The sequence below is a fragment of the Mesocricetus auratus genome, unplaced genomic scaffold (assembly GCF_017639785.1).
Source record: "Mesocricetus auratus isolate SY011 unplaced genomic scaffold, BCM_Maur_2.0 Super-Scaffold_100009, whole genome shotgun sequence".
In the NCBI taxonomy this organism is placed as follows: domain Eukaryota; kingdom Metazoa; phylum Chordata; class Mammalia; order Rodentia; family Cricetidae; genus Mesocricetus; species Mesocricetus auratus.
In genome coordinates, this window is record NW_024429193.1 from 12,419,997 (window position 1) to 12,437,165 (window position 17,169).

General features: G+C 42.0%; 1 protein-coding gene across 1 annotated transcript; it reads left to right on the forward strand.

Annotated features, from left to right (window-relative positions):
• The first annotated feature begins 4,610 nt into the window (after positions 1-4,610).
• Positions 4,611-16,752, forward strand: Rpf1 (ribosome production factor 1 homolog). The gene is made up of 9 exons (XM_005081900.4): positions 4,611-4,875; positions 6,159-6,215; positions 8,014-8,094; positions 9,979-10,074; positions 10,575-10,728; positions 14,888-14,970; positions 15,452-15,633; positions 15,752-15,878; positions 16,587-16,752. Exons 1-9 carry the CDS (start codon positions 4,648-4,650, stop codon positions 16,626-16,628), a joined length of 1,050 nt encoding a protein of 349 aa, XP_005081957.1. The 5' UTR covers positions 4,611-4,647; the 3' UTR covers positions 16,629-16,752.
• The last annotated feature ends 417 nt before the right edge of the window (positions 16,753-17,169 follow it).

Consider the following 17,169-nt stretch of genomic DNA (forward strand, 5'->3'; position numbering starts at 1 on the left):
TGAAAAGAAAAGGGGGAGGGACAGGAATTATAGCATAAAAGGGTAGATTATTGAATATACTTTCAAACTAAAAAAGGCAACCACTAATCTTAAATAGTTTACATTAGTATAGATTTCTGTATACTGATAGAAATTTAAGGCAATTTTTGCTAGGACATACTGTATATATGTTTCTACTCTTATTTAAGATAGTGTGCTTATACAGCTCATTTGACAAAGCAATGTAAAGTTATCCTCCTTGAAAGTTATTACAAACTAGGATAATTAAGAAATACAGGTTAGTAGTTAGTCATCTATAACAATCAAATTTATTCCCATGTTAGGTATATTTGCAAGGTCAAACGGAGATATATTTTAGATAGACAAATAGTCTTCAAACACTTCAGGGACTTCCAGAATATAGTGCTTAAAATGTTTTAATAACATAAGACTTTACATGACAGTGAGATATGTCTGTTCCTGGTAGCACCAATTTACTTCATAAAAAATGGCCATGGGCATTGGAGAACCTCCATAAAATGTTTGCTTTCATTGTGACAAAGTTAGTCACTGGGAAAGAAATTGTCCTTGTCAGCCAGGTGTTGGTGGCGCACACCTTTAATCCCAGCACTCAGGAGGCAGAGGCAGGCGGATCCTGTGAGTTCGAAGCCAGCCTGGTCTACAGAGTGAGTTCCAGGACAGCCTCCAAAGCTACAGAGAAACCCTGTCTCTAAACACCCCCCCCCAAAAAAAGAAATTGTCCTTGTCTCAACTACTGACAATATGCTGTCCAAATTGGACAAGCAGGACACAAAAGACAGTGACTGCCAGTCTTTGCTGACACAAAGTAGGAAAACCCTTCAAAATTCCTGCTTCACAGAAACATGTGTCAGATATTCTAGGCTGAAGATGGATGCCCATGTTGCAGAGGAACCTTGGGTGATTGTCCAGGCAGCCTGCTGTGTCTGTCGTTTCTATAGTTTTGGAAGTTCTTTCTCTGTACTTCCGGTTTACTCAGGTAATATTATATTCTTCTCAGGGAATAAAAAGAATTTTCAGAAAAACATGCAAAAGTTTATTACGATTGCCTGAAGGATAGTCATGGAAGCTGTGAGAAGCCTTTTTTCCTGTAGTGGGTCAGGAGAGAAAAAATCTTGTATAAACTTTGGTTCTAGTTAGGTACGGTCATACAGTGCAGTGTGGTTTGCACCATTGAGTAGCTGAAGAAACCCATAATGCACTCTTGACACTGCTTCATGGGCTAGCTTTCATTTTACACTACGACTTGGTGTTAAGATCGTTCTTGATATTTGATTAGTGGCAGCAATAGAAAACCCCACTGCCCATGACTCCTCATTTCTCCAAAGCCTTAATACTTCGGTCTCACTGGGGGTGTTACTCTAGTGATATGGAGCCAAACATAGCCCTATTAGGCATCCACCACTGTGAGCTTAACAAGTTTCAATACCTTGCTGATTAACTTAGTAGGTTTTTTCTGTTGTTTTTTATTTTGAGAATTTTTCATATGCTTAGTGTTTATGAAAACTAAGTGGACACAACAGTGTGTGTGTGATAATAATTAAAGTATAAGATTCATGAATTTGAGAGGAAATTAGGAGGACAGAGGAAGAGTAGAGGGAGACAGATGGACTGGAGCAGATGATTGAGAAAACATCTTTAAAGTTCTGGTAAAATGATGGGTGGATGGAAAAGGGAGGTGGGTCTGGGAAAAGTTGGGACTGAGTGAGTATGATCAAACCAGGTTGTCTGAAACTCTCACAGAAAAGTAATATTTGTTTTAAAGAATGAGCAGTCAGGAATAGGGCAAAGAAATTAAATTCACAATAACTTCAGCTTCAGTAACTTTGACCCATTGGTTTGCATGTTGTTTGTATGTGCGTGTGCACTTGTATGTCTGTGACCAAAAAGCAATAATGGTATATGTAATGTATCAACTATTGAAAGATATGGTAAAGCAGTATCTTCCAAAAGATGAATAAATGCATACTGTTACAAAGACACACACGGGTAAAAGATCCATTTGAAATGCAAGATGGAGTACTACATTTTAAAGTATGTAACAGAATATTAAACACTCATTGATATACTTTATAGATGTTTACTTGTTTTTGAGACAGAGCTTCACTATGTATCACTGTCTGTCTTGGAACTCAGTATGTCAACCAGGCTGGACTCAAAGTCACAGAGATCCACCTTACTCTGCCTCTGCCTCCCAACTTCTGGGATTAAAGTTGTGCTATACCATGCCCTGTCCTCATATCAATTAACCTTTAAGAAGATTACCCCTTGTCAAAGTTTGATGCAGTGCTAAATATCAATAATTTTCTGAAAAATCTCTTAAATATCCCTCCCTCAACTAGCTGCATAACTAAGGCCAGAGTTTCTCTGCATATTTCAATGAAAATTTTCTATAGAGATTACACACAATAATAGGTATTAATCTAGCTAAAAGTTCATAACATAACTATTTACAAATGTTTTTGTTCTCCAAGATAGTCATTTTCATAATGTACATAAATTGCTAAATAATGGTTTTATTGCTACTATACTTAAATATTTGCAAGCTTTATAAGTCCTAATTTAGATTTTTATTTTGACAGGTATAACTACATAGACAATAGTTCTTTAGGTTTCAGTAACTTTTAAGAATATTCTGAGAAAAAATGTCTGATAATATTTAGCATAAACTAAAGATTATGTTTTATTGCCTTACATTTGAAGTATTTGTGTCTCTTGCCTGGCTGATCTGATCACAGTGTATCAGTTTGTTTTTTTTTTTCTATTTTTGGTTTTATGAGACAGGGTTTCTCTGTATTGTTTTGGAGGCTGTCGGTCCAACCTGGCCTCGAACTCACAGAGATCCGTCTGCCTCTGCCTCCGAGTGCTGGGATTAAAGGCGTGTGCCGCCACCGCCCGGCTTAGAATATACATTCTTAATGATAGATTTCCAAGTATCATGTTTTTAATAGGCAATTTTATCACTGAGCAAACAACATAGTGTACTTATACAAACTTAGATGGCATATAGCTATCATTGGCATGCTCCTTTGATTTAATCAAGAAATATGATAAAACATGAAATATATAAAAACTGTTACAGGTGTAACATGGTACATTGTTTTACAGGAAAAAAATGGAGAAAGGAGTACACTCTAAAGATTAACAGTGTAGGACAGCAAACACATAAACCAGCAGCATTACATGTGCCAGTAACATAATAACTTGTCATAACTGTAATGTTGTAATTTTATAGGATTGTCATCACGGTGGGTTTACACCAGCATTACCACAAACATGGACTGTGTTCTGGTACAACTTTAAAATAGCTTCATCGCTAGCCAATAGGATTGGCGTCAACTCCATGGTAACTGGAGACCTGGAGTCGGGGTTTCTCACTGTTCTGTGACTGTCTTCTCAGTGTCTCCAACGGTGTATTTGGAAAGTGTCTTGATTGATGACTGTCCTTAGTATAAAAAAGCTTCACGAACCTGCTTCCACATTGGAACATGGTATTTCGGGAGACCTAAGCCTATGTTTCCAGGGCATGGTCACTCATTTGGCTCCAGAATTAACTACCTCTTTTATTATTTATGTTTGTTTGTTTATAAACAATCTTCATTTTACATACCAATCCCAGTTCTCACCCCCTCTCCTCCTCCTGCGATGCCCTCCTTCCCCCCAACCCATCCTTCCCTCAGAGACGGTAAGGCTTCCCATGAGAGTCAACAAACTCTGGCGCCTTACTTAAACTACCTTTTTCTCTTTGGGGCGAGAGCTGTGCTTATGTAAATCAAGGCTGTGAGTCTGGCTTTTGTGACCAGCACAGGCTCAACTTCAGCAAAGCCCCGCGTTTGGGCCATAGTGCCTCAGAATCAAAACCCCCGTACACACCGAGAGCCCTGCACCTCACATAAAACCCGGGGTCTTTACAAAATTTCCTCTCTCCTCTCTCTTGACCCTTAGCTGGACTTCTGGCGTCCTTTAAGCAGTGGTCACGGGTGCTGCTGCTGCGTGGCAGCTCTTATCTGCTTGTTTGGGATTAAAGGCTCTGCTGTCGGATTAGTGCATAAGCATCTCAACTTCCTAAAACCTCAGATGGGGGTAGACGCCCCTTTCCTTTCTCTTCATCCTCTTTGATTTTCCTGGCTTTATTTATTTATTTGTATTTATTTATTTATTATAACAGTACCCAGAACTCAGCACACAAATGTGTGAGCACTGTGTTTCTTCGCACCAAACTGTCACTAAATACTGCAAGGGCTGTCCCTCAGAAGAGGCTCAGTGAAGGCATCCGGGAACTCCTCTGTGTTAGCACACCGGGAACAAACCTTGGTTCTTAGCCGCTTCTCAAACATCTAAACCACAAAACAACAAGCGGGACGGTGTTGTTGATGCGCGCCTTTAACTCCAGCACTCCGGAGGCAGAGGCAGGGGGATCTCTGTGAGTTCTAGACCAGCCTGGTCTACAGAGCGAGTTCCAGGACAGCCTCGAAAACAATGCAGAGAAACCCTGTCTCGAATGAAAACAAAACAAGTCACAAAACAACAGACTTGATGGAGAACTTCGTTCCCCCCGGAAGTGGAGGCGTACGGAGACACTTCCGTTACAGACGGAGACACTTCCGTTTCCGCGCGGATGCAAGCAGCATGGCGAAGGCCGGGGAGAAGAGCGTCGGGGGCGGGAAGCGCGGCCTGAAGAGGAAAGCGGCCGCGGAGGAGCCTCGGGAGGCCGCGGCCGCGGACGATGGGGCGGCGGAGGGCGGGGCGCAGCCCCGGGCAGCGGCCGCCTTCCCGCCGGGCTTCAGTATCTCGGAGATTAAGAACAAGCAGCGGCGGCACTTGATGTTCACGCGGTGGAAGCAGCAGCAGCGGAAGGTGAGGGGGGGCGCGTGCACGGGGTGGGGTGGGGGACGCAGGGCGCGCGCACGGGGTTGGGGGGGCTGGGGGGGCGCGCCCCGTGCGCGTCCCCGCCCGTCGCTCCGCCGTCGGGTCTCCCGGATGATCCTGGCCGGGCGATCCGGGCCCTGCTGCTCCCTGGGCGCTCTCGGGGCAGGCGGACGGCTCCGCACCTCGGCTTTGCCCCGTCAGCCCCAGCGTTGGTTAATTTTCGCGGAGTAAACTCCAGTCCCGAGCTCTGCTGCTCTGATTCTCCCGGGAACGCGCCCTTCCCGAAGTTAACTGCTGTGAAGTGTCCCTAGTAACTGCATTTGGTGTCCCTAGTGACTGCGTTGGCCCTGCCGCCTGGTGCTCGCCCAGTGCTGGGAGTAAACACAGGCTGAAACAGACTTGTGAGGAGGCTTGCCCAAGGTCATAAAAATGGCCTGCTTGTGTCTCAGTTGCAGTTTAAAAAACAAAGTTCCTAATCGCTGCATACATAGAAACACGATGTTCTCTTAATTTTTATGTGCTTGTCGTGTCTCATTTGCTTGGCTGAATCTTTTTGTAAGTGCTAGGTTGCTACGGAGTTAATACAATGGACGAGTCATCTTTTGGGCTTGCAAATAAGAGGGAGATGAGGGAGGAATGTCTTAGAAGTCTTCTTTGCACTGTGTGGATGTGTAGACACCACAAAATTATACTTTTCTGTAGTGTCAAACATTGTCTGGAAGCCAGGAGATCCTGGTGTATAGCAAATTAATTTCCTATTTATCGTAAACGCTTGTTTTGGTTATACAATAGAAGAATGATTAATCGTGATTTTATTTGAAACTCATCTCCCATTTCTCTTTATTTTTAGTGGTTTCCAGAAGTAATCGTTATAACCACGTTCTTTAGGATGTAAGCACTAGGGGGAAATATTTTTTATATGTTTAATTGCAAAATGTATACTAAAAATTAAAACTACTGAAAGTTTAAATGCTCAGACTTAACATCAGTTTGACAAAGCAAGCTCTTTGGTTATGCTACCCATTTGTGGTTCCGTAATTCAGCTATTAAAGGAAAACCTGTGTCTTGGGGGGGATAGTAGTATGCACCTGTAATCTAAACACTAAGGAAATAGAAGCAAGCCTGGGCTAGCTAGCAGAGCTGTAAAAAGTTTCGTGTGCTCACTTTTAAAAAAATTACAATAATTCTCAGACTGTTCCTAGAACTAACGTGTTGTTTCAGCATGAATTTGTGAAATACCTGCTCAATATTGTCTATTTTTATCCCGTCAGGAAAAGTTGGCAGCTAAGAAAAAACTTAAAAAAGAGAGAGAAGCTCTTGGTGATAAGGTAAGTAAGGTTTTTAGCCATGTAATATATCTTAATATTAAGTAGTGTTTTCTGGTATTATGTTCATTTCTTCTAAAACATTTCAGAGGTTTAAAAATAATGTAACAAATCCCTTTCTACTCTATGTCAAACTTAGCAAATAGTGGTTTGCCTCTTCTCAAAGTCAACCACACAGATGAAATTGTTTAAGTCTCCCCTGAACTACACATTACTTAGCATGTATTTTCCAAACAAATAAGAACAGTATCGCTGTTGATTCTCAGGAGGCAGAGAATGCTCTCCCTGACTTTGGGATTTGGGAACTCCCTACTATAGATGTGAGGATTTAGCTCTTGTGACTTGAAGCTAAAAGAACTACTACATATTCCTGCATTGTTGCACAACTAACTGTTTCATTTTTCAAAGTTTTTGCACATATGCTTAGTTTATAATTTATACTTATAAAACTTTCAAGCATGTGGTTCTCCCCACTTCTATCTCATATAAGTACAAGTAAGAATAAGGATTCCTGGCCGGGCGTTGGTGGCATACGCCTTTAATCCCAGCACTTGGGAGGCAGAGGCAGTCGGATCTCTGTGAGTTCGAGACCAGCCTAGTCTACCGAGCAAGTTCTAGGACAAGTTCCAAAACAATACAGAGAAACCCTGCCTCGAAAAACAAAAAAAAAAGGATAAGGATTCCTGAGGAAGGCAACAGTGTTCAGACTATACACAAAATCACATAAAATCATCAATATTAGGCTATTTTGACCTTCAAAGTTCTAATATATCGTGTAATAGTTGTATGTCCGAAACTCCAGTAATCAGCTAATCGCAGCAAATTGGTATGCTAATCAACCTTTAACATTATCACTGGCCCTGGGTTGGGGGTGTAGGGGGTGTAGCTTAATAGGCTTTTGGCTAGAGTACACAACACCCTCCCTAAAAAACACAACACAAATCAGTTTGGGGACTGAGAAATGACTTCCTAGAATTAGCTTCAAAGAGTATGTAAGGGCCAGCAAGAGAAGGCCCTTGCTGCCAAGCATGGCAAAACGAGTTTAATCCTCAGAACCCTGAGGTGGAAGGAGAGAAGCGCCCCCACAGATTGCACACCTTAAACACATATGCACACCCAACGTCCTAAATCATTCACCACTCCATATTTCCTTCATATCACTGCATAGTGTCCACGTATTTTGGAATAGTTTTAGTATATCGTACGTCCGTTCTCCTTGACAGTTAACCATTTCTTGAGCTAAGCTGCATGGTAATTCCACAGTGTCCGGTCATTGATGTGTAGTTAGCTAGGTTACCTACTGTTGGACGTTTGCTGTACTGATGTTTATCTCCATTACGAATGACTACCTCCTACAGACCTTTTATGTCTTACCATAAATTTCCCCAAACAGTTACTAGCCCACTGGATAGACTTGTCACATTTTCTGAATACATTTAAGGAAGTATAGAATCAGTCCCCTAGATTTGTCCCCTTGTGATTTTTTTTTCCTTTCCATTCTGTTACTTTCCTTTTTTACTGTTAGGTGTCTTTCTTTGAGATGGGTAATTTTTGTGATGTCTGCTACCTTTGCCTGTCTTTAAGTCATTTGGTTCCTATTTACCATGTAAATGTCTCTTCAGATTGCTAAAAGGTAGCATTGTCGCTCCATTCTGTTTCAGGGATTTATGTGACAGGAGTTGCGGTTTGACATAAGGGACAGATTGTTTGGAGGTTTGAGGACTTTTTGTCTCCCGGCTGTAATGTAAATGCTTCTAAATGAAATGCTTTTTCTAACCCCCGTGCTTCCCTTCTTACTCAGGCTCCACCAAAGCCAGTTCCCAAAACCATTGACAATCAGCGAGTCTACGATGAGACCACAGTAGACCCCACCGATGAAGAGGTAATGTCAGAGAGCCCAGTGCTCACCCGTGCTGTGTTGCTGTCTCTCGTGGTGGCTGTGAGAGCCGAGTGCCCCTACCCCCCCACCTCCTTGTCCCTTGTCCTCTCTCTGTTTGGCCCTCTCAGGCATTTGGAATGGTACCACTTCATGCCAGCATGGGGACCTGCATAGGCTACTTAGCTTAGATTGTTCTTAAATACTGAAAACATGTTTCTGTAAATTTCGTGATCTTTTCCATACTGGTTTTGCATGTAAGTCATGTTAGAGCTCCATCTGTCCTGCAGCTCTTCTGTAGGGCACACACATCTCTGGAACTAGTGATCCCCTAACCGTAGCTTACCTAAACTGCTTCTAATAATTTATGTAAATGTTGGGAGCAATCATTTTTATTTAAAACCTCTTGTAAATATTGTCAGTCTTTTAAGAATAGCCCATCCCCTCCCCAGCTTCCTAATGAATAGAGCCTGGGCTCACAGGAAGAGCTGATAGACAGGAATATTCATCACATGATGTCATCTCCAATGACAGGGAGAGGCTTGTAAACACCCCTGGTCCATGAGACCCCCTGACCTAAGACAGGCACGGCCCTCTCATGGATATCCCCACCAATGGCCTTTTTATTTCATACCTGTAAGGGCCCTAATATAAGGGTGACACCGTAAAAAGCCATCTTAGTACTCCCATTAAGATCCTAATAACTGACACCTACTGCCTATTTCTCTGCCAACTCTCAGACCTGCAGTCCAGACCCCTCTCCTTCATCAATAAAAAGTAAGGGAGGAGATGTTGGGGACCAGGTCACTGGATCTACTTCTGACCTCGGGACACATCCCAAAACTCAGACGCCTTTCCACAGATGGCCTGGTGCCAGAGATAATGCATCACTTACCAATGCTAACACCTACATTCCCTGGTGAGATGTCCTGCATATCACACACGCCCCTAACAGCCCCCTGCCTTACTTCCTGGCATCTCAAATCTAACAACCCGGATCCGCCCCATGACCAAAGCCGCATTCCCCTATGTAAGCCTGTACAGAACTTTCATTAAACGGCAGCTTGCTCAGCCGGGTTGTCCTGCTGTCCATCTCCCCCTTGTCTCTTGTCTCATGCATTCCAGCTTCCCTGGGCTGGAACCCGTTGTGCTCTGCAGGCCGGGGCATCTACATGCTGGCTCCTCTGTAGATTTCAGATGATCACTTCTCCAGTGACAAGTTTATTTCTTGCTTTATTTTGCCCTGCTTTTGTGCTGACTGGAACTTCTGACACAGTGTTGAGTAAATAGAGAAGGCAGTGATGGTGCCCTTGCCTTGTTGCTAAGATGAAAGCATGTTGCCGCTCTGTGTGTTTCCCCACGTACCCTGTGTCTGGGTTTTCCAATGTTGAAAGGACCCTGCATTCTCGGGATAAGCCCACCTGTGTGTTTGTGGTGACACTGTCTTACGTGCATCTGCACCGCAAACCTCAGAGCGTTGCTTCTCCATTTCTAGCTACTCCACGCTTACCCTGACCCCGGTTTGACACAGCCCTGTGGTTCCACCTTTGCGATTCTTGTCCTCTGCTTCCAGCTGCTGCCCTCATCCCGGAAGCTGGCACTGCTGTTCTCTTCCACCAGCTGGTCGGATGCGGGTAGCTTTGGTCAGGACTGGTATTCCTGCCCAAATCTGTAACTATTTTGCAAGAATATACACATCTTAGTTTGTGTCCTGAAAGTGGTTTTTGATAGCTACCCAGCTTATACTCGAACTGTGCAGGTGAGTCAGTGTCTTCATGTCCCTGTCTATGTCACCATCTCCTGCGCCTGTCAGCTAACAGTGTCAAGCAACACTTAAAATTCGGGCTCAGTGAACCATGTGACATAAAATAATCTTTCCTCTATCCTCAGGTGGCTTACGATGAAGCTACAGATGAGTTTGCCTCCTACTTCAACAGACAGACGTCTCCTAAGATTCTCATCACGACGTCGGACAGACCCCATGGGGTAAGCACGTTGATTAGTGGAGTCCATGCATTGTTATGTCATATTTAAATAGTTAATTGCCTTTGATAGCAACAGTGAATAAGTTAAACAAAAATAACTGCTGATATGACGTAGGGTTACTGAGCACAATCCTTCAGGATAGTTTTATAACCTTGACAACTGTTAACATCATGCTGGGTAGCTCCTTGTTAGGAAGTGTTATGGTTACGGGATGTTTATCAACATCCGCAGTCTCTGTCCATTATTAAGCCAGCAGCAACCCCACACCCTGCACGAGTCCTCGCCACAAAATGCCTCCAGATAGTGCCGTGTCTCTGTCTCTATGAAGTAGCACTATTTCTTGCTGAAAATGTATGCTTTAGGGTAATTGGCCTTTGATACATGAGACATTGTCCTGTTTTCATTCACTTTCGGTAGTATTATCTTAGAGTCATCATTATTATTCCTGTCCTTATAAGTATATCCTTATTCCTTTACTTTCAGTAATTCTTTTCTTACAGAGAACAGTCCGACTCTGTGAGCAGCTCTCAACAGTTATACCAGATTCACATGTTTATTACAGAAGAGGATTGGCTCTGAAGAAAATTATCCCACAGTGCATTGCAAGAGATTTCACAGACCTGATTGTTATTAATGAAGATCGTAAAACACCAAGTATCCTTTGAGTTTGTTTTTAAGGAAACTTCCTTGTCCCTTTCCTCACCTGTTTTTAGACATTTTAGACTAGGAAAAAAGAAATCCTATCAGTTTTAGAATGGACATTTTTCCATAACGTTGTGGCTCTCTCCAAGATGCTGTAAGACTTTTGTATTCATGAAAACATTTATCAGGCTAGTGTCATAGCTCAAGCACTGCTGAAACCTTAGTAAAGACTATAACAACAGTCCGCATGCCATAGTGAGTTCGGGCAAACAGTCGTCAGCTGATGGCACTGTTCCAGAGACGTGTGGGGAGGAGGGCTTCACGGGGACACTTGAGCCAGGTCTAATGCACAGAGGGACGAGTAGTCAGTGGGAGAGGAGGCGGATGAAAGCCTGGCCCAGGGACACGGTATATGTTGGTGTGGCTTCCTCTTAGGTTGTCAGGAAGCATGTCATTGTTCTGAGGTAGGAGTGAAGCCGTGCTGTGTGGGTGCTAGCAACGCTAAAACTTCTGTGAGTCTCACATTGACACTAATGTCGTCTCACCCCGAGGCATGTCTGTCGATGAAAGAATATAAAATACATGCAGGCTTTTGTTTGTAGTTGCTACTATTTCTTGAATAGTGCCTATCATTTCATTATCTAGGAGATGAGCGATTGGGTGAGTCAGATTAGTAAAGGATGTATAAACATAGCAATGGGTCTTTCTGCTCCGCCACAGGACAACACATCCTTTTCTGTATCGGTGAACATTCACTGTTCTAATGCACAGTTGTTTTAAATCCATTTCTCACAGCCTTCATTCTTTTAATATAAAACTTGAGTGTATTATTTTGTTTCCCTATATTAGTTTTCCAGAAACTAAAATAGGCAAAAACTAGCTTTTTGATGTGTGGTGTTTGTTGACTAGCTTATGATTTGGATTGACTAGATTATTACAATTTTTTTATTCTAGTAAAGAAGTATTTTTAAAGTGATTGCTGCCTTTATAACTGCTTACGTAAATATAACAAGGTCGGTTTTAACAGTTAAGTTGTCATCATTTAAAGCTGCTAATAATGAGCCGTCATCATTTTATGTTTTCTCTTTGCTGTAGTATTTCATATAGGTACAAAAATGACACCATTTCCAGCTTGTAGAAGGTCTGCCTGCACTGTCTTTGCAATACAAGTCTTTTTATCTGCAGCACTGTTATTTTGTTTTACATTTAATCACCTTGTAGGACAGCTTGCGGTCCCTTTTCCTCATTACCGAAACAAGCAGTGGCTGCTTAATGTTGTTTGTGTTGTTTAAGAATACAGCTTAACGCATGTACCAAACAAGCTGAACCAGTTTATTCGGGAACCTATGAATTTGGAATCTGTACTTTGTTTTTGACACAAGCTACAATTTAATGTGGTTGTAGGTAGAATTCAAGCCTTTACAGACGTTGGAGGAAGTTATTTTAATCTATTAGTCTCCTTAATTTCCATGGTTTGTGGATGTCCAAGAAGTAAGAAAGTACTTGGCTATACTTCATGACACTGAACCTGGAGTGAGTCTTTGAACTCAATATTTGCCTTTAGTCTGTTTAAAAACAAACAAAACCAGTTATAGCAGCGGGGTGAACTAAGTTGGGTAAAGGGCATTGTCCTGACTCATAGCTGCCATTTTAAGCAGTGGGCACTATGGTAAGTTAATTCTAACTGCATGAAAAGGTGGGATTTGCAACAGTCCCTAATGGAGAAGCAAAATATTGAGGCAAAAATAGGTTCTTTATGTGTAGTATATAATAAGATTGTATGAGGACCTGCAAGTCAGGAAACATTTGGGAAAATTGGATATAAGAAATGTAGTTTGTGCTGGGCGGTGGTGGCGCACGCCTTTAATCCCAGCACTCGGGAGGCAGAGGCAGGCAGATCTCTGTGAGTTCGAGGCCGGGCTGGACCCACAGCCTCCAAAACAATACAGAGAAACCCTGTCTCGTAAAACCAAAAAAAAAATGTAGTTTGTACCAACATTACTGTGTCAAACTGTTGTCTTTATTCTGAACATGAGTCAGTGATGACAGAGAGTAGGGAATTAGCTGCAGCTATTCAAACTGTGATATGTGGTTTTCACTTGTCATTAGAAAGTATGGGGCAGATACAATGACCCAGCTAAATTCTCTATGGGTTAGAGAACCAAGGGTCCAATCCAGACTTGATTGCCATCTATATTAGAAAATGTACGTGGAGTACAGAGCACCAACTGTAACCTTATTTTAGTGATGCAGGTGGAAAACATCAACTAAGCAAGGTCAGGAGGAAGTGGTTTTAGAAGTGATATTAAATGAGAGCGGTAGTACAGGATGGATGAGTGACAGGTTGAAGAGAACGGATGATGGCACTGTTGTTTGTAAAGCTCATATTGTATGCACATAGACGTGAAATGGGGGTAGTCTTAATTTCCTACTACTGTGACAAGCCACCATGACCAAAGCAACTTGTAAAAGAAGGCATTCAATTAGGGGACCGCTTACAGTTTCAGAGAGTGGGTTCCTGACTGTCACGGCAGGGACCATGGCAGCAGGCAGGAAGGCTCATAGCACTGGGAGCTTACATCGTATCTACAAGTTGGAGAGGGAGAGAGAAAGGAGAGACAGAGATACTGGGCCTGGTGAAGGTTTTTGAAATCTCAGAGCTCGTCCCAGTGACAAATCTTCTCTAAGGTCACACCTCTACTCTTCCTGAACAGTCCACCAACTGTGAAACAAATGAGTCAGCTTATGGGGACCATTCTCATCTGAACACCACATTCCAAGGTTGCGTGAAGGCAATAGGGAAGTAACTAAAACCACATATTTAGGGTGATTTTTTTTAAAAGATTTAATAACTATGTATGCATGTATGTCTGCAGACCACAGGGGCCACCAGATCTCGTTACAGGTGGTTATGAGCGGCCATATGGTTACGGGGACTGAACTTAGGATGAGCAGCCAGAGCTCTCTAACTGCTGAGCCGTCTCTCTACCCTGACTGATGCTCTTTTAAAAGTGGGTGTAGTGTGGCTTCTCTAAGCTACCTTTAGTCCAGCAGTGGGTCAGGACCCCTTATAGGAAGGGTTGAACCCCCTTACACAGGGTCACCTAAGACCAGCAGAAAACTCAGATGTTTACATTATGATTTATAACGGTAGCAAAATTACAGTTGTGAAGTAGCAACAACGTAATTTTATGGTTAGGAGTTAGCACGATGTGAGGAGCTATATTAAATTTAGGGTTGCAGCATCAGGAAGGTTGAAGACCACTAATTGACTCAGCAGCCAAAGGGTTCAAAATCCGTGGTTCTGGTAAACTATCCCCATCCCTTTAAGTATTTTTTAATTTTGAGATTGGTTCAAAGTTGCCCAGGCACAGACAGGCCTTGAAATTTTAGCCTGTTGCTTAAGTCTCTAGGTAGTTGGGACTGCTAGCCTGGGCCATCAATCCAGTTTTTTATTTCTGTTGTTTCCCTCTCTTAACTAACAGCTGTCATTAACTGAAAGCCCTTGGTCAGCCGCCGCTGGCAGTTGTGTGTGCTTGTGATATGACTGGACGCCAGCTGTAACTTACTCACTGAAAAGCACGGGCGTGATTCCACTTTGTGCCACCAAACCGTGAACGCTAGTTTGTTCAGCGCAGCTGGACCTCTGATGCTTTTGCCTGGTATACTCGCTGCTAGGTGTCTGGCATCATTTGTTCATGCTAGATTATAGACGGATTGTGAAGGTTGATTTTAATTGCTCAGTAATTCAGAGCTTTTCTCGTAACAGGAATTTGCAATGCTGTGAGTTGATAACTCTCTCTTACCGTGTCCTAATCTTACAAACAGGGCACACAAGGGATGTGAACATTACATACTAGTAGCATTGAATCCCATCTTTTTTCCTTCGTCTTGAGTAGTGGTCATTGGATAGATTTCTATTGTTGTGTACTTTCACTTTGAAAGCCCAGTTTACCCTCTTGAGAATGATGTTATTGTAAAAACAAAAAAAAAGTTAAGAGTATTCTAGATAAATACGTGTTTTCTTGTAAGATTTGATGCAGTTTGACTTTGGAAGAACAAACATCCTTCCACTACTTTCTAGGTGCTTTCGAACATACAGAAGACAACTTATTTATGCACTTTAGGGCTTACGTTATAGTTTGATATGCTTCTTAACCTTTATGAACAGATGGCCTTATTTTGAGTCACTTGCCAAATGGTCCAACTGCTCATTTTAAAATGAGTAGTGTTCGTCTTCGTAAAGAAATTAAGGTGAGTCTTATGTACTCCTTTGTAATATTGATCTCAGGTTATCAGTAGATTGTTAATGATCTAATCAGTTTTAATTATTTAGCAGGTATTTTGTGAGACTGCAAACAATTTGGACAATAGCAGTAGTCCTTGTTACCACGAACGTTGATATTATAATAGGGTTTACTTTATGATGTGTTCAATGCATGTTAATGTTTAAATATATCTTTGTGTGCTCGATAAGCCATTTCTGTCATTTTAAAACTTTTTTTTAAGTCAGTATTACTGTCCTGCAGTAATCCCAGAACATGGGTGCCTGAGGCAGAAGGGATCAGAGTTTTAGGGAAGCCTGAGCTAAGACGTGCCAGACCAGTCTAAGCTAGAGTGACCCTGTGTCAAAACAAATTCTTCTTTTAAATGTTGTCTAAATTCTGAACCCCAAATATACTACATGATTTTTCTAATTATCTTTCTAGACATTCTATTTTTTAATTTTTTCCAGAGACGAGGCAAAGACCCCACAGAACATGTCCCTGAGATAATTCTGAATAACTTTACAACACGGCTAGGTCATTCCATTGGACGAATGTTTGCATCTCTTTTTCCTCATAATCCTCAGTTTATTGGAAGGCAGGTTGCCACATTCCACAATCAGCGGGACTACATTTTCTTCAGATTCCACAGGTAAGGGCAGACATTAACTTACACTTTTTTGTCAGCAAGATGTAACAAGTTCGTTAGGCTTTGCTATAGAAAATTAGTTTAAATGAACTCAACTGTTGTTCAACTTTTGTCTCTAAAGGTATATATTCAAGAGTGAAAAGAAAGTGGGAATTCAGGAACTTGGACCACGTTTTACCTTAAAATTACGATCTCTTCAGAAGGGAACCTTTGATTCTAAATATGGAGAATATGAATGGGTCCATAAGGTATGTGGCGATTATTCCACAACTATGCAGTTATGTTAAGGTGTGCAAGGTGTGTTAAGAGTTTCTTCCCCCATGAATTACAAAGAAGCAATCTGATGTGGTATCTTGACCAGCTGTTAACCTAGATTTGTTTGGCCCAAAGAATGGTGATCTTTTTTTTTTAAGATTTGTTTATTGTGTATAGTGTTGTCTGCATGTGTCCCTGCAGACCAGAAGAGGGCGCCAGATCTCATTACAGATGGTTGTGAGTCACCATGTGGTTGCTGGGAGTTGAACTCAGGACTCTGAGAACAACCACTACTCCTAACCACTGAGCTGTCTCTCTAGCCCCAAGAACGGTGGTTTTTAAAAGGGTCCAACATCAATGCAGGAGTGGGAAGTCTCAGCCCAGAACTGCCATGCCAGGTCAGCTTCCCAGGGAGTAGGTCCAGCAGTCTCAGCCTGGTGCAGCGAGTCTGCATCACTGTTTGAGAACTACCTCTGCTGGACTCACAACATTTGGAAAGCATCTTAAGTGAGAATGCTGCCTAGTTAGTGGCATTGTGACCTTCCCATCTTTACTTTAAAAACTCACATGCCGGCCTGAACAGAAATTTGCAGGGTCTCAGACATACCCAGTGTTTTGACGCCGTTACTCATAAAGATCTATGAAAGCCAGCTTTCATGTTACCTAAGTTGTTCTTTATCTTTCTCCCCTTTAATTTTCAGCCACGGGAAATGGATACAAGTAGAAGAAAATTCCATTTATAAAGTACTGAGGGAGTAGTATTGAATTTTGCTGGACAGGCCTGTCTGGAAAAACTTGGTAAATTATTTACACAGCACCCTTTTCAAATGGAATTTATTGATTTTATAAATCTTATATTTGAACAAATGACTAAGTGCCATGAATTTCTACTGTTGTAGTAAATATAAATTTTGGTGAGGGTGTAAAGTCCTAGAACTTGCTGTCATTTCACATTAGTTGTGAATAACTTAGCTGGAAATCAGACTTTCTAATTTGCATGGCCAGAAAAGGTATTGTTGTAGTTGGTGTGTACCCTGATTTAATACACTATTCTCAGAGGCTAGATTACCATAACTTGGTACAAAGTTAAAGGTTGCTGGAGTAAACTTTCAGATCCTGTTCCAGTTACCTTCTAATGCCCTACGTCATTCAGGTATTGTTTTTTGTTTTGTTTTGAGACAGTTTCTCTGTGTAGCTCTGGCTGTCCTGGAACTTGTTCCATAGACCAGGTTGGTCTCGAGTTCACAGAGATCCACCTACCTCTGCCTCCCAAGTGCTGGGATT

What these genes read in the sequence shown, in the direction of transcription:
- Rpf1 (XM_005081900.4), top strand. Translation starts at nt 4,648, where the DNA reads ATGGCGAAGGCCGGGGAGAAGAGCGTCGGGGGCGGGAAGCGCGGCCTG. An exon ending in TAGACCCCACCGATGAAGAG is followed by an intron (nt 8,095 to 9,978) that starts GTAATGTCAGAG and finishes CTCTATCCTCAG; the next exon opens with GTGGCTTACGATGAAGCTAC. An exon ending in AATATGAATGGGTCCATAAG is followed by an intron (nt 15,879 to 16,586) that starts GTATGTGGCGAT and finishes TTTAATTTTCAG; the next exon opens with CCACGGGAAATGGATACAAG.